Below are 27119 nucleotides of genomic sequence, written 5' to 3' on the forward strand. Positions count from 1 at the left end.
AATAATTAATATTATTTAATAGAGACGTTTCGATGAATAAAAAATCATAAGTTTTATATCAATAAATCAGTTAATAAACTTTATGCGCTTATAAATTGTATGCGTAATATTAATATTTGCATCCTTTTTGTTCCTTCCTTCAGAATAAATTATTATATCGTATTATAATGTAGAAATATGTCATCATTTTTGTGCCGTTATATCCATAATATTCTGATTTTTTTGTATCATATATTAAGATTTTCAAGAACATGTTTCTTTCGATTTTAACGGATTTATATAAAAACTAAACGCGCATGTGTAGACATTTTCTTTTGTTCGAATGATTTTGGCATTGTTACTTATGTTTACATTTTTGTTCTTATGTTAAAAAGTACTGCCACATAACACTGTTAATGCTCTAAATGTATGAATACGAATTAATATTTTTACTAAATTTTTATAATGGATAACTTAACTACAGAAAGCGTGAAAGAAATTTTTGGTACAGAATTTCAAAAGTTTGTATTTTTGTAGTTCATTGCTATCATAATTATTCTATGTTTTAATGTAATAAATATTTTGTTTTAGATTCTGTGAAGAGTGTAAAATAGTACTTACAAAAAATAAATGTGATGCTTTTATGGTATCTAATCCTGTTGCTTTAAAACAATGTTTAGAATTTCTTGATAAAGAGGAGAAACAATTAAATTATCAGTTGATAAAGATCCAGAATTCGTGTCCAAATTATTCAAATTATGGAGATCATAAACAAAGTACGGTAATTTGTTAACCATTTTATTAGAATATTAATGAGTTAATTTATGTAATTGACATTACTATTATAGAGTTATGTAAACAGTACATATTTGCACCAAAAAGAGAGAAAAAATCTTGCGAAGAAACTACATACCCACCTTCTAATTTAATACTTGCAAATTTATCATTGGAAATTTATTTACGTAATACATCTGCAATCTTACCCATTCACACATTTCGTCAGATGTCAATAAAATGTACTTTAGATACAGCTAAAACTGGAGTGGAAATATACAAAGACATTATAAACACTCCTGTAAACGATATTATTATTACTGATTATGAAGCTTCTATTCCTTCAATTTCTTTACTTTTGGAAAAATTTCAAAAGCATCATAAAATGTTTCATTATTCTAGCATATTAAAGCATTTAATTTCTAAACAAGAAGTTAATCAGAAATCACAGTGTAAATATGCAATAAACGCGAAACAGATGAAGCTATTTTTCAACCTTGTATTTACTAAAGTAATTCCTCTGAATATATTTGGAAAGTTAAGAAATTTGAAAAAAATTAAGAAAGCTCTGTTTCATTTACTAAAGATACCATGCTTCAAAGCTTTAGATTTGAAGTTATATATTAATAAATTAGATGTAAGTAATTGCATTTAATTAGTAAAACAAATTAAATGAAATTTTAAGTGTTACTACAGTATAATTTTTTTATTTAGATTTCTAGCATTAATTGGTTACAAAGCATTAAAAAGCCAAATATAGCATGGGTTCTTCTTGCGAAATTTGTAAAGTGGCTTTTCACTGGATTTCTTTTAAAAGTATTGCATATTTATTTTCATGTAACAACAGTGTCTTCCTACAATAATGAAAGAATATACATAGTACGTTCAGAATGGTTTAAAATTAATAAACGATTTATTCAACGAAAGATTCGTTCAAATGCTTTACAACTAGATCTTAGCTGTAATCATTGGAAGCCACCATTAACTGTATATAAATTATACCCTAAATATTCTACTGTACGACCTTTATTTGTATTGCGGTAAGTAATTTTATATGATGATAGCTCTATGAAGATCAGAATTTGTTTAAGCATTTCTTTATTAGGTATAAAAATGATAATGAAAGAAAAAATTTTTTCATTGTACAACAATTTCTAAAACAGTTACACATCACAGAATATGGATTAAATAGTTTTGAGGACAAATGGAGGTCAATTGTTCAACACAAACACACTTTAAAAGATAAAAGGTTGTATTTTGTATTATGTGATGTGACGGACGCTTTTGGTTCTATAATACAAGGTATAATTATTTATAATTTCGAGCATGTGTTACCATGTTTAAAAATTTTTATTTTCAGGAAAATTATTTGATATTTTACGATCTTTTTGTGAGAAACTTCCTGACAATTTAATACTGAGACATTACGCCGTAAAAAGTAATATATCAAAAGATGATATTCTATGTTATAAACAATATTTTTGTGACTCACATTTGCAATTATCAGTACCACCTGGTACATTGTATGCGCGTACAAATCATATTCAACAAATAAAAAAAAGTTGGTTGCTAGAAAAAATTCGAAAATACATCTTTCATCAGACGGTATGTTACAAAAGAAAAAGTGCGTACCGCTTAAAGTACTTTTAATTCAAAATTAACGCGTTAATTTACAGGTACAAATAGGTAAAAAATATTATATTGTAACAAAAGGAATCGTACAAGGTAGAATAATATCACCTATTTTATCAGATATATATTTTGATTTTGTAATACAAAAAGAAATGGCAGTATTTCTACGAACTGGTCAAATTATCAAATTTGTGGATGATATTTTATTTGTAACTGAAGATGAGGATTCTGCAAAACAGTAAAATAACAAATATTTTTTCAATTATCGGAAAAAATAAATGTTATTAATATACTCTCTTCATACAATAGATTGTTACAGTTAACAGCAAAAGGAATCCCAAAATATAATTGTCGATTTAAAACAGTGAAAACGCAAACTAATGTGGCCTGCAATGAAGGTACAGTTACAGATAATATTAGTTTCATTGGTTATAAGATTAATTGTACAACTTCAGAAGTACAATATAATATACCAAACATAAATCTACGTTATTTGATGTCTTTAAAAAAAAATTTGAATCCTTTAAAGTAAGTTTTTTGTATTTCTGTACCTGTATTATGGAGTATTAATTTTTAATATTAATTCCGGATTCGTTTTAGGATTCTGCAATTACGATTATGTAAGTTAGCAAATCTGAAATTATCAAACATTGTCTTAGATACCAGAATTAATTCTGGAACAACAATTAAAGCAGTATTGGAGAATGCAGGTTTAGTGCAAGCAAATCGTGCTTGCATTTTAATAAATGAATTATTCGATGATATTCAAACTAATGTTGAAAGTATATTTAAAATTATCAAAAACAGTAATAAACTAATTGCAAGATTTGTGATAAAAGTTTTTCTAAAATGTAAGGCTTATTATACTGAATGATTAATACATAGAATAATTACGGCTTTATTTTTATTTTAGATGAAGGAAAAGTGAAGGAATTACGTATTCGGAGATGGAACAAAGAAATTCTTTCTATTTTGTGGGCATCTTATAAACGCATTTTTATAAAAGATAAAGTTTTACGAAAACATTTTATTATGTTCTGTAAAAAGTAAACAGTACTCTAAATATTTCTTTTATTATTATATATTATAATATTTAGTATGTAATTAAAAAGTATGAGTGATAAATATCGATTCAAACTTTTCTGCGTGAACGTTTATACGCAAGTGGTGAGGAGCTACAGACCTCTGTATGCATACATATAAGCAGCGATGCTAGAACCATAAGACGGTAATTGAAGAATGACAGATCGAATAGATGGAATTTGATTCTTCATTTATATTATTTTTGTCGAGATTATATTATTTTGTCGACTCGTCGATGCTGCTGCCACATGCTTAGGTGGCTTGAGGTAGTGCTGTGTTTCATTAGACGATCACCCCACCTCGGAAGTTGCCGGGCCTGTGTATGCGACTGTGCTTCCGGTAAAGGATTTCGGGCGGAAAATAAAAATAATGACACTTATTTCTATGAATAAAGAAATTTTTTTCTTTTGCGTGAAAAAGTGGCACTTCTATTCAAACTACCGAATCGTGCAGCCCGACAACCTAGGGAAATTTCTAATTACGAGCACGATGCCCCTCTACAGCTTGTTTCTGCCCTCGTGGTCGACCATCATATACATGGTGGCGAAAAATGAATGAACAGCGAGAACCGTATGGAAAACTGAAGAACCGGCATTCAGAATAGAGTATAAGTAATTCCATCTAGTGGATGTCGAAGGGAAAACGGAAAACAGAATCTGCTATTTGGTAACTATATAAGAGGAAAAGTGGGGGAGCGGCGCGAGGAAGAAAATGGCCGACAAGGCAACGGTAAAAGGGCAGGGACGTCGAGTGAGATACGTGTTTTGGGCGAAAGAAATGCAAAATCCGTGTTAGATCTCGCGAAATCGAACGGAAAATATAGGGAAAAAGGACGTGTTATTATTTCCTTCAGTATTTTATTGACTAAAATATTAACGGATTAGTCGATTACATTCGTGTATTAATTTATCGTTTAAAAAAGCGTTCGCGGGCTGTGTGTAGGAACAAAAGGGCTCGCTAGAGGTAAACATAAATTATCCGTTCCTTCATATTCACTTCTTGCCGTTCAATTACATTTATACATCGGATATATAACTGAGTGTTTGGAAAATATGTTGGTAGAAGTGTTCGTAAAAGCGTATGAGTTTGGTGAAATTTCGTACGTGACGAATTCATCGATCAGTAGAGTAGGTTTATGTTAGCCACTTGTGGCCATCTACGGATACATTTAAAAGGTATCCTGTTGTCCTTGTCCTTTTAATTTCTCTATCTGTAATGTGAACTTTGCACTTCTTCCAAGTAGTATTGTCCTTCGCCTATTAAATACTATACAGTCATAGTGGGAAATCATAAGCAGCGAATTTATCAGCTGTATATTAAATGATGGGAGCAACGAGATTTAAAGGGATCGATTTGTCAACAAGTCGATGAAAGTACGCGCACCCGAAACTCTCGATCGTATTTCTTCTTTATTTTTATTTTATTTTTTATTTTTCTCCCGTCATGAAATCGAATATTTGTTTTATTATAAAGAAACATCAAATTTCTTTTATTTCTGTTATGAATTAAGTGTATTTCGTTATGAACAATACTCGAAAAAATATCCGTGTAAGTGGGTCGTCATTTCGATATTTTGATGAAAAAAATAGAATCATTTTTATTGACATGGTAGAAGTATAATTTTGGTAAAAATAGGTTTTAAAAAAAGTTCAGCTTACATTTGTATATTAGATGATATTTTTCTATGATAAGTGTCTAATAAAGTTATATCTTTTTTTTTTTTTTTTATTATTTACAGATAGTCAACTTCAACAAAGTTACAATATTTATAATACTTTACAATGGCAGTTAGGTAGTTTTGATGGTTTTCTCAGAGTTTTCGTGAACCTTAAATATATTTTTATCAAGTTGAAGATGTAAAGGGAAAAATTATAATGAAGCCACAGAAAAAGGCAACGGTTGCCCGGAAGGCAACAAAAATGCCAACAATTGCTAAAAAACGTCGCTCATTTTTAGAGAAAACTATATCTGATATCAGGAAAGAGAAGAAGTCTAAGAAGCTTGAGAAGTTAGATGATGTAAAGAGGAGAATGGAGAGTGATAAGAAGAAATTAGAAAAAACTGATGAGAAAAAGAAAGTAGAGGATAAGAAAAAGGTTGAGGAAAAGCGAAAGGACAAATGTGAAAAAGTGGATGAGAAGAAGAAATGTAAAGATAATGAAAGAAAGTTAGAGAAAGTAGATGAAAGAAAATTAGATAAAATGGATGAAAAAATCATTGATGAGTGCACTTATGATTGTGCAGAAAAAAAGAAAGTACAAAAAATAGAAGACAAAACTAAATTGGATAAACAAGTTGTAGAAAATAAGAAAAAGCCTGATAAACTGGAAGATAAAAAGAAAAACAGCAATGAAAATGTGGAAGATCAAGCAAAACTTGTGATCCCTACAGGAGAAAATGAATTACAGGAAGAGAAAGTAGAAAATTTTTGTTCCATTGCTAAGAAAAAATGCAAGGATGAGAAGAGGAAAGATACAAAACTACTCAAGTCAGACATTAAGGAAAGCTTGAAGATATCTGTGATAAAGGATAAAAAATCAGAGCACAAAAAGCTTCTTGGAAAAGGTACAGTAAACAAAGTTTCTTTAACGTGTACTAAGAAGGATTCTAAAACAAAATCAATGCAAAAAAAAGGTATTTCCAGAAAGACCGTTTTGGCAAAAAAAGCACATCTGTCGGTAGTTCAAAAATTGGTAGATAAAAAGATTAAGTTAAAGAAAATGATAAAAGATGAAGAAACATCGGTAAGCGAAGAGGATGAAGCACTGAAAAGAACAAAAAGAAAAAGCGTTAACATGTCTAAAACCAAAGTTTTACAGGAGAAGAAGCAAAAATTAGGAAAACATATGAAAGCTAAATTATCTACAAAGAATAATAAAATAAATTCTGTATTACGAAAAGACGATAAATTTAAAACGCTCGTAGATAAGGTTGTACCTAAGAAGAAACTGGATTCAAAGGAATCGGATAAATCTTTAAACGAGCCTAAAACGATCGAAACAAACGAAGAACAGGAAGAAATAATTGATATAAAGAGCGAAATTAAAGAGGATAAAGATACGGAAAAGGGTTGCAAGGAAGAACTATCGCAATTAAAATCACAGGATATTAAGAAAACTGTAAGAAATACTTCGAGAATAGGTAAAAAGGTAATAAAGAAGAAGACGGTGAACTGTAATCAGTCTTTGTCTTCTTCTGAAGAAATATCTTCGGAGGAGTCTGGTAAACAAATGAAGGTTTGCGAAGAAAACACAAATGATAGTGTTTCTTCGAAACAAGAAGAGATTGATAACGAGACTGTAGTTGATGCAAGTCCCAAAGATGAAACGATCAATGGGGACAATGTAACTGATAACGCGTTATTATCAGATTCGGAAGAAGAAAGCGACGACGAGTCAAAGAGTGGTAAACAAAAGGATATTAAGAAAGGGGATAGGAGTAGTTCACCCTCTGATGAACGCGTTCGACGAATGAGATTATTTGGTTTTTGGAGTGGACCAAAACGACATAGGGTAGCTTCTTTAAACGCATTAGCCAAAGTTCATTGTTTGTACGAAAATGAAACCGGAGGGGTGTATCTCGGTGGTTTCTGTAAACCGAAACCCGAAAAGGAGAAGCAAAAGAAAACGAAGGAAGAGAAAGAGGAACCTGTTCGCAAGGAGAAAGAGAAGAAGACGGAAACTAAAACGGAAGAAAATACTCCGAAAAGAAAACTTAGAAACGTCCCAGGTTTACGTGGAAAGCATTGGGACATGTTAGAAAGTTCATCGTCTTCGTCTTCCTCTGACGATGATTACGAACGTGAGAAGAATACCGAACACAAGAAGAAGATAATTAAACGAAGAAAGAAGAACGAAGAAGTAATGGATTTAAAAGACATGGTTGTTTGCAAAAGAATGGCGAGCCTTAACGCTTCGGCTATCTTAGCCGCTTCTTATTCGGACGAAAAGAATCGGTGCGGTAGTAGTTGCTCTGATTCTTCCAGCGAATCGGAAGTCGAGATTATTAGAAGACGCAAACAGACTGACTCTGATATCGAGAAACGAAAATCAAGGCAAAATTCCGAACAAGATGATGTTTTAAAACCATCTAACAAACTTGTTATCTTGAACCAAGATACAGATGTTACTATTACTGGTAATTTATTAATTACATTAAGTAAAAAAGACTTTGCGTGTATAGTTACGGTGTATTAAAATAAAACTCTTGTTTTAAGGTGTTTATGTTAATCAAACTCGATCTACGCATCATGAAGGCTATTGTAGCTTCGCCGGTATGCAATATAGAATAAGTTCAACGAGTCATACTCAAACTGCAGCTACCGCAGTTGCTACAGAGCTTCACGATCAGGTCAGTCTTTTTATTTGTTTCAAATACATCGACTATTAAAAAGTATTTATTGACATTAATTTGTAACAGCAAAAATTGGAGCAACCCTGTAAATCGTATACACCGTTAGGTGCTTTATCTTCTATGCAACCACCGGGCAGCCAAGGTAATCATCCGAGTTTGTCGCCTCGAAGACATTCTGCGTTTTCTGCTCCGCATCAACATGGTAAATTAAGTATAATATACTTTTTCTATAATTTATCGTTGTTAACAACGTATAAATCGTAATTCTTTTCTCTTCGATGTTAGGGTATTATCAGCCGGCTGGTCCACTGATACAACACCCACCAACTTTACCACCTATTAAAGGACCTCCTCCAGAACCAACTCCGACACCTCCGCAAAATTCTGAAGGTTCAGACGATTTAGTTGCAACGTCCACTACTTCGGGAGGAACTAGTAGTACAGGTATAGAATTTCATTAATTATAAATTTCGTTTAAATTTCACCATACATCTTAAGTATTGAAGAAATGTTATATATTGCTCATATAGGAGGAGGGTTTTATAGAGCATATTGTCCCACATACTACGGTACACCACCACAATATCCAGATTTATGTTATCCACCAACATATTCTCATCCACATGCTCATCCACCGCCTTATTATAAATATGCACCAACTTATAGAAGGTAAACTATTTATCATTGCAGTTTACGTAATTTTAGCACACGTTAGTTACGAAGACTTGTGACTCCTTTTTAATATGCTGTAAAAATAAAGGTATCTTTTCAGGCAGTATTATGGATATCAGGAATCTGGTGGAGGTGGTGGTCCCGGTAGCGGTGCTACCGCAGGAGGACCGGCAGTCGTTGATTATCAGTCGCCTCCGCCACCACCCGGTGAATATCCTCTTCCACCCTATTACGGAGCTTATCCTCCGCCTCCGCCACCGCCTCCTCCTCCACCGAATCCGGCATATTTACATTCTCAGGGAAGACCTTTTGTAGATCGTAAGTATTATACCCTATTTTATATTATTTCATTTACATTTAACTGATTCCAATTTATTTTAGACGCAGCCTTCCAGGGTTGCCCATGCCCGATGCAGTCTTGTCCAAAAAACGTGGATACTGGGCCCCTTATTGGTAATGGTAAGGGAGCGCCAGTGGTATCGGGGCCCGGTCTGTCATTGCCGCCCAGTGCTTTGGTAGGTCCGCCCTCGCCGGCGAGGGGGCTAGCCGGGCTAGCGCCGCCTCACGGTGCCAACGCCTGGGATACGGATCGCGTCCAACTTAACACTCATCGCAACCTGAATCAGAACCAACCGTTGGTCCCTTCGTCTCACAATTTAGTCAGTGGACATAATCGCCCGCAAAATTCTGACTGCAAGAACAAGGTTTTTATTATACTCTACTATATGTATAACTGAAATCATGATATCTTATCAATTTTATCTTGTCCTCTACCATTCTTGCAAGTCAATTGCTCGTTTCTTGCCCACGAGATCGTCGTGTTTCTTGTATCGATATACCTTAGATATTGGATATTAACAGCGATATCGATGTTACTTATTAAAGGGCGTGTAATATTTTGATTTTCCATTTTAATGATTCTTTTTAGGATGAGAAAGACTGTTCAGAAGACAAGCTACAAAAGTGTGGATGTCAAAAACGTGCCTGTACATCAACTTGTGAAGTTAAAATGGAAACTCTTTCGCCAGCCGAAAAGCTAACGGTGACGACATGTCCGAGTAGTAAATTCCACAATTTTAAATTGGAGAATAACAATGTGAAGTGTGAATCTTGCAGTGTAGAAATGGGGAATAATTTGTCATGTGTTGCTAATTGTAACGTTAAGTGCGAATCAGATTACAAATGTGATATCATGAAATGTGAACAGTGTATGAAAGAGGGTCAAATGGTCATTTTAGAAATCGACAAAGATTCAGGTATATTACTTGATGATAAATTGGATGCAGATCCTGATGTTAAGGAGGAATTGAGCGACGTTGCTGCGGTTGATAGTGAAAATTGGAAAAAGCCCGATTACGAACCAACGGTGCAAGAAACGATCGAAGAGGCTACGGAAAAGGAAGAGGTAGAAAAGACGGAAAAGGTGGAAATCGAAGAGGAACCTTCGAAATGTCAGAAAGTTTCGAAACGAAAGTTATCTTTAGATAGCTTGTCCGACAGCAGAAAAAAAAGGAAAGTAAGTAAAAGGACGCTTTCCGTCGGTTCTTCGCAGGATTTGAATAACACTGACTTTTCGTCAAAAATTTCTGTACCAATCCTACCTCTCATAAAAAAGATTGATAGTAACGGTGACGAATGTGTTTTAAAGAAAAAACAGCCTAAAAAGGACAACCAAAATCAAAAGCGCAAAGTTGAAAATTCGAATACATCCGAAAACGCGATGAAAAAGTCCAAAACTTCTAAACAGAGTACAACAAACAATATACCAAGTTGTTTAAAGCATGCTGCCAGTGACAATTCTATTATGGAAACGATTAATAATGTTATACAAAACAGTTTACATATTACTCAGAGAAAAGACCGGAAGAGTAAAAATGAGAAATCAGAGAAAGCGAAGAAGGAAACAAATTTGTTGTCCACGGCGAAGAAAGTTGTTAAAAAAGTTGATTTGGTCAAGGATCTGGCGTCGGAGAAATTATCAAAGGTAATCACGAAGGGTGGTCAGTATAAGAAAACGGAAACACGAACGAAATCAAGAGCGCAGGAGAAGAATAAATGCAAAGGAAAAGGTAAATCCAAATCGCAAGAAACGAAAACGAAAGATAATGGTAAGAAGCAGGATAACGCAAAGTCGAGAATAATCGAAGTAACTGAACCTATTAAAAAGCCAGCTTTAGTTAAAAAGAAGAGAAAAAGTACGAAGAAAGCGCCGGTTAAGAAATCAAACTCTAAAGTTGAAGATTGTTCAACAGGAAGTGAGAATTTGATATTAACCAGAAAAACATTTTTAAAACCTAAATGGAGTAACGGTTGGAGTTGGGAGGGTGATCCATTTGAAGCCAAAGTTTATTTAACGGTATAATTTTAATTAACGCTATATTATTCCTATATTATTCAATTAATTCATTTTAATGGCTTATGTTGTTATCGTTTCTTTCAGAACGAGGAATCGGCTATACGTCGATGCTACGCGAGTATGAAACACGAAAGTGGTGACGTATTGAGACCTCGTGACTGTGTTTTATTAAAAAGTGGTCCACGAAAAGCAGACTTACCATTCGTAGCAAAGATTGCCGCGTTATGGGAGAATCCAGACGATGGTAAATCCAGATATTCATATTTCAATTGGCCGATATAAGAAGTTATAAAATACAAATAATTATTGAAAAATGAATTTTGTTACAGGTGAAATGATGTTTTCCTTGTTATGGTACTACAGACCTGAACATACCGAGCAAGGTAGAACTCAGTACGATACCGAGGATGAAGTGTTTGCTTCACGGCATCGTGATGCTAATAGTGTTGCTTGTATAGAAGATAAATGTTATATTTTGACATTTAACGAATACTGTCGGTAAGTTAAAGATCTTGTTTTTTATTTAAAGAAGAAATGGAGGGGCTACTGGAGAAAGGGGAATATCAGTTTCAATCGATTAATTAAATTGAAGAATCATTAGAGTTTTAAAAACTGAAATACTATACGAATTTTACTAAAACTTATAGGTATCGTAAAAATTTACGAAGAATCGAAGAAGGATTAGAGAGTCCCGGTTTAATAGTACCACCGGGAGATCAGTTATATCCAAGAGAAAATCGTCAGCCCCCGATACCAGTGTCTTCGGATATGGTTCTGTTTTGTCGACGTGTTTATGATTACCGTGGTAAAAAGCTTGTTAAGAATCCCGGATGACTCGACTTTTTATAAAACGCTTTGAACAGGAACCAATGGAATGCACAAAGTTTGCAGCATAAATTGAAACTGGACGTAGGTCTCCCTTCAAGTCTAATTATACATTAATCAATTTTTTTGATTTGAACATCATTAATATTTTTTTTCTATCTAAATAGAAAGTTTTTTTTAACTTTTTTTTTTTTATTTAAACATCAAATGAATTGTTATTAATATTTTTCTTTCATGATTTTTGTGAGATTTTATATACATAGGAATTTTATATAGACTTAGATTTATTCTTATCACAAAGAAATATTAAGCCTCAAATATAGATTTTTTTTCATTTGCAAGAGATTTATTTTACACGATGTCTCACGTTTAACAAAAGCGCAAAGCACTAAGATTCATAGGGCGTACAGATTTTTAAATTTTGCTAATGTAAAGCAAAATAATAGAAGGGTACTGGTTTTTAAACTAATCATTTTATAAGATAGATAACGCTGCTTATCAATTTTCTACGTTTTTAACTTACAATACAAGGAATATCCTGAATTATTTCTTAGTGAGAAATGGTTTTGAAACTTGAGATGAAACTAGCACAAAAATATATAGGATTCACTATATAACACTAAGAGTGACGTATCCGAACGAGTAATCAAGAGTTTGCAATCCCGATGATGAATTTCTTGATAATACAAAACGTGACGTTTGAAAAAATGCCTAAAACATATTCATCTGTCGTAGAAAAGCAAAAATGAAAAATGATGCGTTCACTCATCAATACGGGTTGTTTTATCGCAAACGAAATACGTTCTTAGGGAGATAATAGAGTTTGACAATTTTATAGAGAGAAGCATATTTTTTGTGAGATAGTATTTACAACACTTAAATGAATATTTTTCACATTGGAAATACAAATACGTATATGGTATGTATTAGAAAGCACCCTTCTTGGAGGGGACCTTCGAACAGTTTCAAGGTAGAAATCAAACGCCTGGGGGTATTTGACCATTTAGTGAAATAGTAAATGTATGCGATGTGTTCTTTAGACGAGATGAAAGATGAAAGCGGAGAGTATTCAGTTTTCTGATACAAAGGAAGAACACTTTTATTATCTTGCAATTGGTCCGTCAGTTCCATAGAGATATAAGAAAAGAGGGAGATAAAAATGCGGTTTACGCGATCTGTTCTTATATCTGTATAGTCAGACCTATGCATATGCATTATTTTAATACACGTAACTAATATAAGTTTCCTTTTTTAATAACTACCGTTGGTGACGGAGTGTCGCGAAAATGGAATTGATTCGACTGAAATTTAATTGGGACGGTGAGCTTCAAACAGTTACACGACTCCATTGGAAATTAAGAAATTCTTATTCAAATTTTTCAAACTGCCATATCACGGAAAATACTTAATTACATTTCCTTTGTCATTGTAAATTTATAGACGTTTATTTCATTTTTATACAATTCTACAATTGAAATAGTCTTAAATGATCATTAAAGAAAAAACGCATATTCAATTTACGTGTGGTAATTGTAAAAATTGATTTTTTTTTTTTTTTTAGAGAAATATTGGTTTTATCCCGTCACATTTTGCAGTAAGCGTTTACTGTTTTATCGAACTTCTTTAAAATCACAATGTCTCTATCGTTATTAGGGAAAAACGAACAATGTGGTTGCACGGTAATCTCTTGTATTTTCATCATTTCAAGTCACATATTATTCATTAGTGCATAGTCAATGTATCGCATCGTAGTATGCCAAAAAAAAAAAAGAAAAAAAAGTGTATTTGTGAACTACGAGGAACCTTAAGTTAGCCAATAATATAATTAATATCACACTCGAGAGTTTATAATAATGAGTAGAAATCTTAGGACGTAATTATTTTTATTGAAATTCCAAATAAGATGATAATGTCGACGTCTATTTTTGATTGTTTGTTGAGTGGCGGGTGTTTTGTTAGAAATTATATTATTTAAAATTAATATATTGATGATAACAATTATTATTTAATATCTAATATATTGGATATAGACGCTAAGTTATTTCCGATAGAATGAAAAAATATTATAATTGTAGTATAGATAAGGGGGGAGGGAAAAGCGCTCGTGATTGTTCCTGTCTGCCTGTTTGTCTGTCTGTCTGTCTGTATATGCGTGTGTGTACATGTGTGCATGTTTGATGCGAAAATAATGACGAGACGTTGAAAGGAAAAAAGAAAAAGGAACAAAAAATAGAGAAAAGTGGAAAACAAGAAAAATACGTTTGATGAAAAACCTGTAATACCAAATGAATTTGTTCATTTTCCAAAATCTTTTTAGGGTGATTTAATATATTTTATATTTATTGTTTTATCTGTAACGATCGATTAGCCACGCAACGATAGGATCGCGTAATGAATCGTATTAGTGTGAGTGCGTAGATGAGAAACATACGAGGTATTTTCATGCGTCACATATTGAAAAAAGAAAGACAGACGTTCGTCCAGCTGCATATCTAATTTTATTGGCAGTGCTCGATAAGTCCGAACAAAAAGAAAAGAAACGACCACAAGGTAGATTCAAATTTGACGCGCGTAAATGCATCGTCTGATACAGTTCTCGCAAATCTTTTACAAATAGTTTTATATTCGTTTTAACCACATAAGCATTTTATCAGGATAATCGAAATTGTTCAATAAGCGAGCCGCAACTTATGCGGATACCATAGAGATATAAGAATAAAAGTTGAAAAAGCGATATATATAACAATAGGAGAACACTGCGTATGGGCCCCTTGTGTTGCTGTTTGATCGCGCATGCGCATTAATACAGTAAGTGTAGCGTGCGTTATGAAGCGCACTGCGTCGCGTCTGTCACATTAATATTTTTAATTGTATAATTTATATTTTATTAACAAAACACAACTCTCGGGAATTGTGAGTGGTTTTGTATCTCCCTTCGTAAGTTTGGAAAATATGGCGGGCAACATCAATCAATCACAAGTAAGTATGCATGCGTGGTTAGACAGGGGCATAAGGTCCATTATAGAGTGTTCTCTTTCGCTAGCACGTGGTTGACATATTCTATTCTTATGTATCTCTATGGCGGACATCGATGTAACTCGCATTTTTGTGTAGTTCTATAAAATAAGAACGGCTTTCTCGCGTCTTCAACCGGAAGATAAATCGAAGCGACAACTTCTCCTCGTAGCGCAAACAGAACAAACAAATTTAACAGAAATATACTTTAACGATGGTTAATGTGGGAACATTGCACAGAGAAAAAGAAATGAAAAAAAAAAAAAAATGTTGCATATCCTCTGTTCATTCTATTCTACGTAGCTGAAATAACTTCCATCGAGCGTGTAATACAGAAACTTAATCATAGGCGTACGATTCGTGTTTGTGAAGCTCCTTAAAGACTTTGCATTCGCTTTAATCAAAATAGAACCAGTTTACGAACGATTCAACCAATGGACTTTCATTTAAATTTCTTATCAGTACGAAATATTATTCGACACAGTAAAACAAATGAATATTTATGCCCTTATGCAAAATGCCTGTGACAATTTTTCTGCCGAGCAATATCGATCAATTTTATTTTACGGTGCTTTGCAGTATTCTTATTTATTTACATTTTATTTATCGATACCTATGCTTGGATATGTGCAGAATGTCTGTAAAAGCATGCCGTTTTAGATAATCATTGAACGATAAAGGATTTTTAAAAATGATTAAGATACTTTTTTTGAGGTTTTATTAGTGTGAAAGCAGAAATATGGAAAATGAAGAACAATTTCAAGTTAATTTTAACATATGAAAGAGAGTGCAATTGGTATTTATGACATATACAGGGTGTTTCATAAGTCATACATTAATATTTATGACCGTCGCCATTGTTATTCATACTATCGTAATGTTCTTCTTCGGGAACCTTGTCACGTGACCCGAAGCTTCCCTTCGGAAATCTTCGTTTGCGCGTTCAAACTTGGAAGCGTGTTCAAATCATCTTATATTAAAATGCGTATTTCGTTTTGTTTAATGGATGAAGTCTTATGATTTTGAAGTTTGCTATTTTACAATAGCATCATGTATGTAATATTGTTAATCCTCGAGTTAGTCCGCTGTTTTCAGTCATAATATCGCGCATGCGTATGGAGACGGAAGTTGCGTCACTATAAGCTATTCTTTAACCTAGAAGAAAATTGAAGAACCGAATCTTATTGAATTATATTTAACGAGGAAAATTGTACCGCTATTACTGTATTATTTATTTTTAATTTATTCATACTATTTATTTATAAATATATTTAAGTTATCGTTTAATTTATTATTTTAATTATGCCACTCGCTCGAGGATTCTAACAGATTTGAAAAAATTATTTTCTAAAACAAACGAGACGAATGTACAAATTTTTGAAACACTCTGTATATATTTAACATTTTTGTTGTTTGTTGCTGGTAAAATTGAGACGGCTGGGGGCCAGAATTAAAAAACGAAAAAGAGAAAAACGTTGTACAAAATGACCCGCGACACTATTTTTATTACCGTCACCGAGGATGTTGTACGAACATCAAATCGTCGATATAAATTAAATAGTAAACGCTGAGAGGACAAATAATAATGGCGAGCTGTTTTTTTTTTTTAATTATTTGTGTAAGGTGAAAAGAAATGTGTAGATGCTTAATTTAATTTTCCGTACATTTTTCTAATAACTATTATACTTGGTTTAATAAGTACGAATCAAAGAGTTAAATATAAACCAAACAAAAAAAGTATTTGAAAAAAAAGATTAAACCAGTGGTTGTATAACTTTCAATGCGATTAATAATGTTAGAAGTACAGGTATAGATAATTTATGCAAATTACAGCGGAAGGTAAGTATACCCCTGCCTTCCGTAATGTGTAGATTATCTGGTAAACGAGATAATTTCTAGCTCACAAATAATAATTAATATTCTTTTTTATGCTAATCAATTACATAATATTATTGAAAATTATCAACAGCTTTCAACTTGTTATAATTTTGTACGGTCTAGATAAGCCAAGTAATAATAATCCAGTACGAGTTCTAAACTTTCTTAACCCTTGCAAAGTAGATCACTGAGATAATGACAATATAAATTTAATTTTATCATCAATTTTACTCTCATTTTCTGAATTTTAGACTTTTCAAAAAGAAAATAATTTAAGCTACTAGTACTAGCACTACTAAAGGGATCAAAATTACTTATTTCAGGTTACATATTTTAAATAATAAAATTGATTAAAGTGTTTTGACTTTTGTTAAAATAAAGAAATATTGTATATGCTGGTATGTTTCACTCTAAATCTATTTATTTCTTTATTTTATTTATTTTCAATTTGAAAGTCAACGTAGAGTCTAGAGTTAATATATTATAAATAAATAATGATTGAAATGAAAATGAGATTAACGAGGAAGCTCTAATGAAATAAAATAAAAATAAAAAAATATGTCAAATTGTATTACTTTTAAACATGTTTAAAATGAAGTTTTATTACGTTACAAATTCTTTGATGTTATAAAATTGGTACTTGCAGAAGTGTGTGCATACAGGAAGAAAAGAGGACACCGTGGCGGAGTGCTACATTTAACGCGCCGGAAGTTTGCTGAAAGACATCCGGAAAGAGGAAAAAAAGGCTAAACGAAAGGTATTCCGAAGGCTTGGATCGGTACTGAATTTTTAATCCGAAGCAAGAGTCCTAAGCCGAAAAGCCTAAAGCCGAGGACGTCATCACGCCCGCTCGTGCTCTCCTAGCTGTTCCTTCAGATTACATTAATTCGATTAACGAATGCCGCTTATCGTTCATGCCACGATCCTACGAGGAAACGTTCTTTTTTTTGTCCGATTTGTCAGCTCTGACATTGATCCTAAGGTAACTTACAAAATTTATAATTTACATTATCGCCGATGGAACATTTTCAGTGTAAAATATTTTAGATTTGTTATAAATTTCAGAAGCGATATATTTTAGAATGTTTCCAGTACCAAATGTTCAACCGGGGAATTCGCGTTAATCGAATTCAATTGAGCAGAAGTAGCGAAAGCAGTATTTTCAAATAAAATATCACTTTCAACGGTGATTTCGTATTGTCGCGAACTCGTATAAAAAGAATTAAAGGCCATTCAATTTACAGCAATTGCACAAATTAAAGGGGACGTTTTTGTAGCGATCATCAAAAATGCCAAAGAGCCGACAAGTGTTCCGTTTGTTCTTTCTCTCCGCACAGTCCGATTACAAGAGTTCGACAAAATAATAATGAAATTAATAAAATCAAATAGATGTTTATTTTTAGAATTTTAGAAAAACGTCTTTTTGTTTTCAAGAATATAGAAAATTTGAAATATAAAGGGTTAATGCTCTTACAAGTGGAGTAGCCCTGTTGTTCTTTGTTTTTTCGACGTCGTATCTCTTCCATTCCCGTTCTGCTTTTTTATCTCTGGTCAATTCGTTCGATAGACCCACAGGGAACCCGCTCCATAATCCGTACACGCAGCAAAGCCCAAAAAGACGTGTTCCCATCGAGTCGATGGAAAACGAACCTTCGTCTCCTTTTTGGCACAACCGCTGGCAAAACGATCCCCGCGCTAAATTCCTTGCATTCTTTATTTAATTTCGGGCTATCTAAATTATAATGTGATCCTCTGCTTTTGCTACACCGTTTATCCTTTGTTGACAGATCGGTAATTTGAAAAATATACGATTCTTCCGTTCTACGCTTTGATATTCGCACGGTGATGATGATTCGTGCGTTTATTTATTTTTATATATTAGAAAATACTATTTACAAGAATTATTGAATATTGCCGATTATTAATGGTTTCTACAGCATCCATTTTGTTAATACAGAAAAAAAAAAAAATAGATATTTCGGAATTCCCGCGAAGGATTCTGTTCGAGTGGAAAAGAAGAGAAGAGCGGAGAATATCATCTGTTGGTCCAGCGGTCGGTTGGTTTCCGGTAGCGCGGCGTGGCTGCTGGATCCTCGATCCAGTGTGGCGGAACGCGAATAGTGGGGTCATCGCGAGCAGTGGCGTCGTCTGATTGGCCGAAGGGGAATTGGTGTTGGACGAGAGTAGTCGAGTCGACGCGAATGTGTCCGAGAGAGAGGGAAACTCCGGCAAGCGAGAAATGGGTTGGAGTGGGGGAAACAGCGAAGCGGAGGGGGACTCGGAGCAGTTCGGATTTCGGATGCACACCGTGCGGGAATAGTGATTCAGTTAGCGGTGAGCCGCCGTAGGGGGTGGATTGTTGATGTCGTTAGTTTTTCGAACCGGCGTGCGTCGCTCGCGTCTTTCTCGTGTTTCGCCTCGCGTTCAAACCGTTTTCCTGTGTACGCACGCACGCGCGTGCACCTCTCTACGAATTGTTCGACTCGTTCAGGAATGAAATTGTCACGTTGCTCCTGCTGGAGGATCGCACACACGTGAAGCCGGTTGATTGGTCGGGAAAAGTTTGAAAATCCATTCGCGGCTTTTCCGTAACTCGCGACCGCCGATGATGTTAATCGGAGGAAAAATCGAGGGGAGAGTGGCGGGTGTCGATGTTCTGAGAGGTTAAGATATCGCGAGCATGCCGAGCAGGAGAAAATCGTAGGGTCGATTATCGCGTTTTTTCGAAACACGCCAAAGAGGAAGAGGATCATCTACCCCTGTTTGCCTACACGAAAGAAGGACAGTTTGTGCGTAGGTGATCCAAGGAAAGGGGAAAGGGAGAGCAAGTTACAGGATAAAGGGAACTAAACACAAAATGAAGAGTCGACCGGCACGAATGTTCGGAATCCTCTGCGGGGTGATTCTGTTGTCCCAGCACGGTAACACATTGGCAGGTAGCGAGATCTACGCGAAGATGTTCTCCAGTCCGCAGCATCCGTCGGATCCTTGTTACGACGAGGACAGACCGCGCCGGTGTATACCGGATTTTGTGAACGCGGCGTTCGGTGCCGCGGTCGAGGCCTCGTCGACCTGCGGTACCGGCGGTCCTACGAGATATTGTGATGTAACTGAACAGCCAGGAGGTGGCACGGGAATAGGTCAGTGCCATACCTGCGACGACAGTACGCCGAGACGTCGATTTCCGGCGAGTTACTTGACGGATCTGAACAACTCGAACAACGTAACCTGTTGGCGCAGCGAGCCACTCGGCACGTCCCAAAGTTTCTCCGCGCCGCCGGACAACGTGACTTTGACCTTGTCGCTAGGAAAGAAATACGAACTGACCTATGTGAGCCTGCAGTTCTGTCCGAAGGCTGCTAAGCCGGACTCGATCGCGATTTACAAGTCAATGGACTACGGGAAGACATGGCAGCCGTTTCAATTCTATTCGTCCCAGTGTCGCCGTGTCTACGGTCGTCCGAACCGAGCGACCATCACGAAGGCGAACGAGCAAGAGGCGAGATGCACCGACAGCCATCGTTACACGGGCGGCGATGGCCTCGGCCCCGTCGGCAGGATCGCGTTCAGCACCTTGGAGGGTCGTCCGTCGGCTTCGGACTTTGACAATTCACCGGTTCTGCAGGATTGGGTTACCGCGACCGACGTTCGAGTCGTTTTCAATCGGCTGCATATGCCGCAGCAGCCCTCCCAGGAGCAAGTCTCGTCCTTGGGTACGGACGACGATCGGGATCATCCCCTCGGCCTGGAAGAATTGGCTAAACGCGAAAGAGAGCGAGAGGAACGCGTTAAGAATCAAAAGAATCTTCTAAGAGGCTCGATGGATCCATTGGCCACTGCTTTACCCTCGGTACATCAAGTGATCGCGCCTCAAGAAATGCAGTCAAACGACGCCGTGGACGGTGGTGAGATGAGTTTCGCCGCTGTAACCGTCTCCACATCCACCAGCAGCACCTTGTCCAGCGCCGGGACAAGCACCTTTGCTCACCACTACGCCGTTTCGGACTTCGCGGTCGGAGGCAGGTGTAAATGCAACGGGCATGCAGCGAGATGCATCCCAGGCAAGGACGGCGAGGTCGCGTGCGAATGCAGGCACAACACCGCCGGCAGAGACTGCGAGAGGTGTCGGCCGTTCCACTTCGATCGACCCTGGGCACGAGCCACTGCCAGAGATGCCAACGAATGCAAAGGTTAGTCTTTTTTAAAAGCTTCTTTTCTCAGATTCCCGCTTACGAGCCCCAAACGTTGCGAGAACGAATTTGGGTGGTGCACGGAATCGAATTTCAACCTTCTACGATTACACCGTATGTTTTTTAGAACGCACCGTGATCCGCAATTGAAATTTACCTTTTTTCCATAGATATAGCAAACTAACCCTTGATACTTGCTTTGAAAAAACCTGTTAAAAAGCCCTGTAAAAGTAAGCAAAACGCGTTTTAAAAACCGTGCAAACGTGAATCGTGTTAAATGAGTCCCAGGTCTACATAAGATACTGCATTCATCGTACGAGGGTTAATTATTACCTTCGCTTAGAAATGTAAAGTACAGAACATGGAAAGGGTAAAAAGGTCCGTGTATCTTTTTTTTTTTTTTTTTGGTTGAAGTCGAGACAAAATATTAGAGCGAAATGATACTAGAGTAGACTCTCGTTATATTGCCGCGGAGGAGGTTGCAGCTGGTTATAATTTTTAATTAAAAAATGTTATCGATATTCTACAATATCGGAGAATATTTCTAACTCGTAAATATTTCTGTACAACACGGGATATTCCAAAAAGTTACACATTGTCTTGAAACCATAAACCGGCTTGTGTTACATACAATCGAACGAATAGAAGAGGGCCATATTTCAAAGAGGAGGGTGGGTTATACCCGGCTGGTGTATTTCAACAAACCGAGCGTTTTCATTTATACGCTTTCATCCTCTGCATGTGTTTTATTCAAAACAGTTTGGTCAGCATGCGAGTTTAGTGTCATAAATAATTACACGTATGAAACGAATAGAATTCGACGATTCAATATGAAATAACGCAAATATTTTATTCAAACATGTTACGGCAAAACATTTCGTGTACATTATGGCAATGTTTGTGCAAACAGATTTAACGCAATAGTAAATAGAGATATCGAGTAATAATTGTTTAAACACGATGATATCTGAATATTACACAGTTAGTGGGATTCTTCTTAATCGAAGAATTATCCTAGTATTTTTTCAGAAAAGCGATTACATCCTTAGGTGGTGGTAAAATCACGCTGGAAGCGGTGAAAAATAAAATAAAATGAAAAGGCTAGCTCGTTTCTCGTTTCGTTTCGGTGGCTGTTAGTTCGTTTATCCTTCGTTCGTTTCTGCATCTTCCATTCTCCTTTCCCAAGTCTCGATTCTCCGTGGTTCGTTTTTACTCTTCTGCGATTCCATCTCTTATTCCCTTTTCTCTGTTTTGCCCGGTAGATCGGAGCCCCAGGGGTGGAAGTACTCCTTTCGGTTCACCCCTTAATTCGAAGCGGCGAAGCGTTGCCTCGAGACTCGTATCGAGGATGCATGCTGAAATCAAAAACGTCGGGGGTAAACCACCCTCTAAAATCGTTTCGAATCGATAAAGGACGCCCTTTTTGCGCGACCTCCGTGATCTTTGCCCGCAATGAAGATATCGTGATTAAAAAAATATATATACCCACCTTTGTTTCGAGGAAAATGAAATCTGAAAATTTTTCCAACCCCTTTTTATCTTAAATTCCAGCGATTCTATAATGCTTTTCGGTCGACCGAGGATTGAACAATAATTCATGGAAATTATTACATAATCAACAAAAATACCAACACGAACTACGTCTACGTATAAAATATGAACGGTATTACGCGAGATACGAGGTACACGGGGAGTAGAATTCATAAATGTCACGGCGGTGGTAAGCAAAGCTTCGGCAAAATAGAATCCATGGAGAAAAAAAAAAAATAAAATGAAATAATAAAAGAGCAATGTCAGTTGCCACTTCAGCAGGCTCCGTAAATTTCACTGTTGCAATTGTATGCGCCGTATGTGCCCTTTCTGGCGAATGCCCCCGCAATATAAGGTGTTTCCAGTCCTTTTCAATGTCCCTTTTTTTTTCTACTTGCAACATAAGCCGACATCGTTTAAGAGCTTGAGTAACATATGCTACGGTTTCGCATTTTGAGTGGCACAAAGAGGGTAGCTTTAATTTACGATCCACAAACGTGAAAATTGCGGGATTTCCAGGCCCTTTTCTTACCGGAAAATCTTCTTTTAAGACCTTTATCTACCAAGGATTTCTTAAGGTAGTTTCCAAGGATTATTCGTGGAATTGTTTTAGAAGTAACGACATTTTCTTGTATTAGAATAATTAAATAATACAGAATTTGATTGAATAATGTAAACGTTTCTGAATACACGATAAACAGATTCAGGGGATAAAGGGCGTCGCGTGAGAATGGAAATTCGGAATGAAAAGAAATGGAAAAATTGGAACCGAGTCATTTAAGTGTCTGTCTGTCTCTCCGTGAACATTCTTGGTAAATGTAAAAGGGGCGGTTCTTGTTGTTGCGGCTTGCCTTTAATTTGACACGGCATGCTGTACCGGCTGTTTACGGCAATGAATTATGTTCTCAAGGGTCCGTTTATACGACACGTAGTTATACGCGTTCGTACCCGTGATTCTTGCTCCATACTTTTCCTTCGTTCCTATTTCTCTTCTTTTCTGCTTTTCTCTTCGCTCTGTCGACCTTCTCGTTTTACTCGATTCTTCTTTTCACCGTGGAATTTCTTCGCCTTTCTTACGGTCGGGTAAACGTCGAAGCATCTTTATGTTAACATCTTCCTTTTATGATAATTGGTTCTTTTATATAGTATGTAAAATGTGGAAGATAAAGACGAAGTACAGAATTAAATTAGAATTATTTTAATTTGTATAAAAATTTTATTGTTAGAATAATAACGTTAGTTATTTTATCAGTAAATAATCCTTTGAAAAAGTATCAAGCTAAATCTGACAAGTAAATCTCATCTTATTTGCATCTTATATAACCGTGACAAGTATAGGTGGAATAAGTGGCTTTTGGTTGGCTGAAAATTGAATTAAAAGAAAGGAAGGAGATTATGAAAGGGGATCAGGTTGAAATGCATCGGACTCTGGCGAGGAAAAAATTCGAGTCACAGAAGGAACCGATGAAGAGGCTTAATTCGAAATTCGTCGCACCCTTCTGTGAACAATTACGCTTGCTTTTGGTCAGAAGAAAGAAACACTCGACGATTTTATTACGGCGATCCTTTTCCAATTAAATCGTTGCTATGGCGATGCCCACGAGTGCTTATGGTGTCTGTAGAATACAGTTTCCGTTGCTTCTTATTTCTTCCAAGAATTATTCAATTTAATTTACAAATATATTTTTATACAGATTAAAATTTACAAGGTTATATTTTTAAAAAATAAAACGTCATTTATGGTCTACCAATTCATTCGTAATACATTAAAATTTTAACTCTTGAACGGCGGACCATGAAGAGAGCCACAATTTTAATTGAATTTTGTACTTTGCATTATTTTCATTTTCTAAATTTTACACGCGATATAAAATCTGAGTTTCCCTCGAGGTACCAAGTACCCCATAGCCTTCGAGGTTGAATCGAAGAAGATTTGTTGGTGCGACGGAAAGGATAATTCCCGTTCTGAAATGCACTTGCAAAGAGAAGCTGGAGAGAATCGATAAAGGAGGACGTATGGTGGATAAAACGGCTTTACAACGATACGAGGAGGGCAAACCGAGTAAAACGACGACGAAGGAGAAGACGACGGAGAGGGTGTAAGAGAGGAAAGGAAGAGGGAGCTCGAATTAAATTACATTTTAATTTCGCGGCCATTTCGCAACGCGTACCACGATATGCCAAATATCCGGCGCAATTTACATTTTAAATTGGACACTTCTTGTCGCGATTCGAGGGTGGTTGCCCGGCGTACTTGTTGTTTCAGTAAAAAACACCCTTCTCTGTCGGAGATTTTTCAAAAATTTGCTCGCACCCGGTGGCACGTTCAATCCTTCTAAAAAGTAACCCCCCCATCCCCCAGCCCCCGTGCATTCTCTGCGAAATTGCTTTACTCCGACGTATCCGTTTTCTTTTATTTTTTATCTACGGGCTTTCCTTTTAAATCTACATTTCAATTTCTGCGAGAAATTTCTTCCAATTTTCCTTTTGCTACATTTAATCCCGACCGAGTGTTTAATTACGAGCATCGCTCGACTCGCGTTTCATCCCCCTGTGAAATTTTACCCTTCTCTCTCGCCTCGTTTCGGAATTTCAACGCTTTATTAAATTCTTTTTCCAAAAGGTGCTTCGTAATTTCGAAAGATAGAAAATGAAATGGACGTTCCGTGATTTAATCTTGATTAGTTACTCGATTCCACGAGATGTTTATTTTTATTTCGTTAATACTTCGAAACAAAGTCAGCCACGACGAGTTTATACGAATCCATCAGCGGAAATTACAATTCTCGCGTATTGCGATACAGCCTGTACACACGTCTCCCAGGGAAGAGGATTAAATATGCGGGAATAAAACGTTCCTTTCGACGATATTGAAACGAGATCCGCATGACGAATCGTTTTCATTCCTCGATGACTCTTGTTTCCTGACACGTTTCGGAACCGCACGAGTGTTATTCTCTTCTCCAGGTCTTCTGCTAAACCTCGCATGTACCACGATTATTCTTCCTCGTGATGCGGGGCCAACGCGCTTTGCATGAATGGGACTCCTCGTGACCTCTCCGATGAATGGTTCTTTCTTTCTCTCTCTGACCCTTCCTTCCTCCTTCTTCCTTTCATACTCTCTATCACCGATGATAGTGGATACAAGTTCGTTTAAAAAATATTCCCGTTCAACTTTGCATCGAGGGACGCAAAATTTTTTATCAATTCTGATAGCATTTGAAAAATATTCCTGTTCGGTATTCTCGCGCAAGCAATTAAGTGTTTCAGGTTGTCATTTTTCAGACACTGATGAATTTCGTGTTTTTGAAATTGGAACCGGGGCTGGAAAGTATCCTGGCTTTTATGACAGGAGGAAATCGGTGCTGAACGCGGTTCTTACGAAAGAGTTGTACACAGTGAAAGGGTCCGGCGGGCAGAGAAATTCACGTGTTCCCAGCAAAGGCAGCTTCTCTTGTAGATCCCGAGAGCGATGCACATGCATGCGTAGGTATGCACCGTTCGGTTGCACAGCGGTACGAGCACACAAACAAGAAAAGGCCTCTCTCGCGGCCGATATATGTATTTCCTTTTCTCTTGGCCGCTCTTGCAACAGCTACAAATACGTGTGCGCCATTTATTCCCGCGGCAACCGGCAGACTGGACCGAATTTAAATCGGTGAAGCTGCTTTTGTAATACCACGAACGGTACCGATTCCAATTAGTTTTCAGATATTCAGGATTTTATTTGTTATAATAAGGAGAGATATAAGCAGTAATTGGTGTAACCAGATACGTAGGGACGAGGGTGGACCTGTCCCTCACCCTTTTTCGAGGGTTAAACGGTGTGGAGGTGATTGGTATCGCAATTATAATAGTTATGCTCGGATAATTAACAGTTTCAATTATTTTTCGTGATACGAGTCACCGATCGTTCTCACAGCTATTAGCATATCGTTCATTTGGAGGTAAAGGGTTATAATTAAAAAAAAAAAAAAAACATTTTTTCTTCAGGAGAAGTATTTTAAGATTTGTTCTATCTTTTTTATTAATAGGCAGAGAGTAACCATTTTTTGACATAATAAAAAAGGGGTGTTCTAACAATGTAAATTTAAACAGAAAATTACTTTTGTATTCTTCAAATTCGATTATAAAATAATTCAGAAATAGTAACAGGAATATTTCTGATATTTAAAAGAATAGAACTTTACGGATTTCTTAAGCTGGAAGTTTCAAAGGGGTTCGCCAGGCATCAACTAATAAAGTGTGCAATGATATTATCGGAAAGTTGGTGTATCGTTCGGAATGACATAAATTGTAATTCGCGTTAGTTGTCCGAATCGAAAGGTTGCTCGGACGTCCATAAATACAGGCAATAGTTGGCTGAGAGCTGAGAGGGTGTTTATCCGAGCGCGAAGCGAGCGGTTCGCAGAGGCTCGTTCGTATGTAGCTAGGTACGCGAGACGTATAAATAAATCCAGGAGCTGCCACGCGGTCTGCCGTGAAACACGGTGTCTCGAGAGTGCACCACGCACTCTCTTCCTACCGTCTGCGCACACGCGTGTCCCTCCACGCACATACGAATCACGCTTACGCGCGTCCACGATCTTGTTCTGCGACTCGGTGGACACGTTTTCTTTGCCGCACAGGTGCTTCCGCGATTTGCGGGTATTCTCGCTCGTCGATTCTCCGTTTCCTTTCAACCGCCACTTCTCTCCACCGTGGAATTTACTCGACGAATTAAACCCGATTTGCCTGCACTTCATTACTCCTGTCGCGAAACGGTGCGAAACTTTTTCTTTTCCTCGTACCTTACCGAATTCCTTTTATAAAAGATGGGGTAGTCGTTTGCG

The 27119-nt window shown here is 36.4% G+C and overlaps 3 protein-coding genes across 4 annotated transcripts; all 3 read left to right on the forward strand.

The window, feature by feature from the left end:
• Positions 1 to 262: 262 nt before the first annotated feature.
• Tert (telomerase reverse transcriptase) lies at positions 263 to 3150 on the forward strand. The gene is made up of 9 exons (XM_076693386.1): positions 263 to 484; positions 571 to 755; positions 1156 to 1390; positions 1468 to 1793; positions 1859 to 2055; positions 2114 to 2358; positions 2430 to 2623; positions 2695 to 2783; positions 2986 to 3150. The coding sequence occupies exons 3-9, from the start codon at positions 1232 to 1234 to the stop codon at positions 3012 to 3014; spliced, it is 1239 nt and encodes a 412-aa protein (XP_076549501.1). The 5' UTR covers positions 263 to 484; positions 571 to 755; positions 1156 to 1231; the 3' UTR covers positions 3015 to 3150.
• A 999-nt stretch (positions 3151 to 4149) lies between these two features.
• On the forward strand, positions 4150 to 16348 carry LOC117605395 (Histone gene-specific Epigenetic Repressor in late S phase). 2 transcript variants are annotated; one of them, XM_034326675.2, is made up of 12 exons: positions 4150 to 4431; positions 5207 to 7605; positions 7685 to 7818; positions 7888 to 8023; positions 8107 to 8265; positions 8352 to 8490; positions 8582 to 8811; positions 8875 to 9197; positions 9422 to 10849; positions 10934 to 11093; positions 11179 to 11347; positions 11497 to 16348. In XM_034326675.2, the coding sequence occupies exons 2-12, from the start codon at positions 5343 to 5345 to the stop codon at positions 11681 to 11683; spliced, it is 5328 nt and encodes a 1775-aa protein (XP_034182566.2). In that variant the 5' UTR covers positions 4150 to 4431; positions 5207 to 5342; the 3' UTR covers positions 11684 to 16348. The 2 variants fall into 2 exon arrangements, with proteins under 2 accessions (XP_034182566.2, XP_034182571.2); XM_034326680.2 differs by having other exon boundaries at positions 8594 to 8811.
• Positions 16349 to 19424: 3076 nt separating this feature from the next.
• LOC143308234 (netrin-A) lies at positions 19425 to 20762 on the forward strand. Its single transcript, XM_076693167.1, has one exon. The coding sequence runs from the start codon at positions 19425 to 19427 to the stop codon at positions 20760 to 20762; it is 1338 nt and encodes a 445-aa protein (XP_076549282.1).
• The last annotated feature ends 6357 nt before the right edge of the window (positions 20763 to 27119 follow it).

The sequence above is a fragment of the Osmia lignaria genome, chromosome 3 (assembly GCF_051020975.1).
Source record: "Osmia lignaria lignaria isolate PbOS001 chromosome 3, iyOsmLign1, whole genome shotgun sequence".
Lineage (NCBI taxonomy): Eukaryota > Metazoa > Arthropoda > Insecta > Hymenoptera > Megachilidae > Osmia > Osmia lignaria.

Bases quoted from the DNA above. Each gene is read 5' to 3' on its own strand.
- Tert (XM_076693386.1), top strand. From the start codon at position 1,232: ATGAAGCTATTTTTCAACCTTGTATTTACTAAAGTAATTCCTCTGAAT. The intron at 1,794-1,858 runs GTAAGTAATTTT...TTTCTTTATTAG, and splicing joins CGACCTTTATTTGTATTGCG to GTATAAAAATGATAATGAAA. The intron at 2,359-2,429 runs GTATGTTACAAA...GTTAATTTACAG, and splicing joins AATACATCTTTCATCAGACG to GTACAAATAGGTAAAAAATA.
- LOC117605395 (XM_034326675.2), top strand. From the start codon at position 5,343: ATGAAGCCACAGAAAAAGGCAACGGTTGCCCGGAAGGCAACAAAAATG. The intron at 8,491-8,581 runs GTAAACTATTTA...GTAAAAATAAAG, and splicing joins TATGCACCAACTTATAGAAG to GTATCTTTTCAGGCAGTATT. The intron at 9,198-9,421 runs GTTTTTATTATA...GATTCTTTTTAG, and splicing joins ATTCTGACTGCAAGAACAAG to GATGAGAAAGACTGTTCAGA.
- LOC143308234 (XM_076693167.1), top strand. From the start codon at position 19,425: ATGAAGAGTCGACCGGCACGAATGTTCGGAATCCTCTGCGGGGTGATT.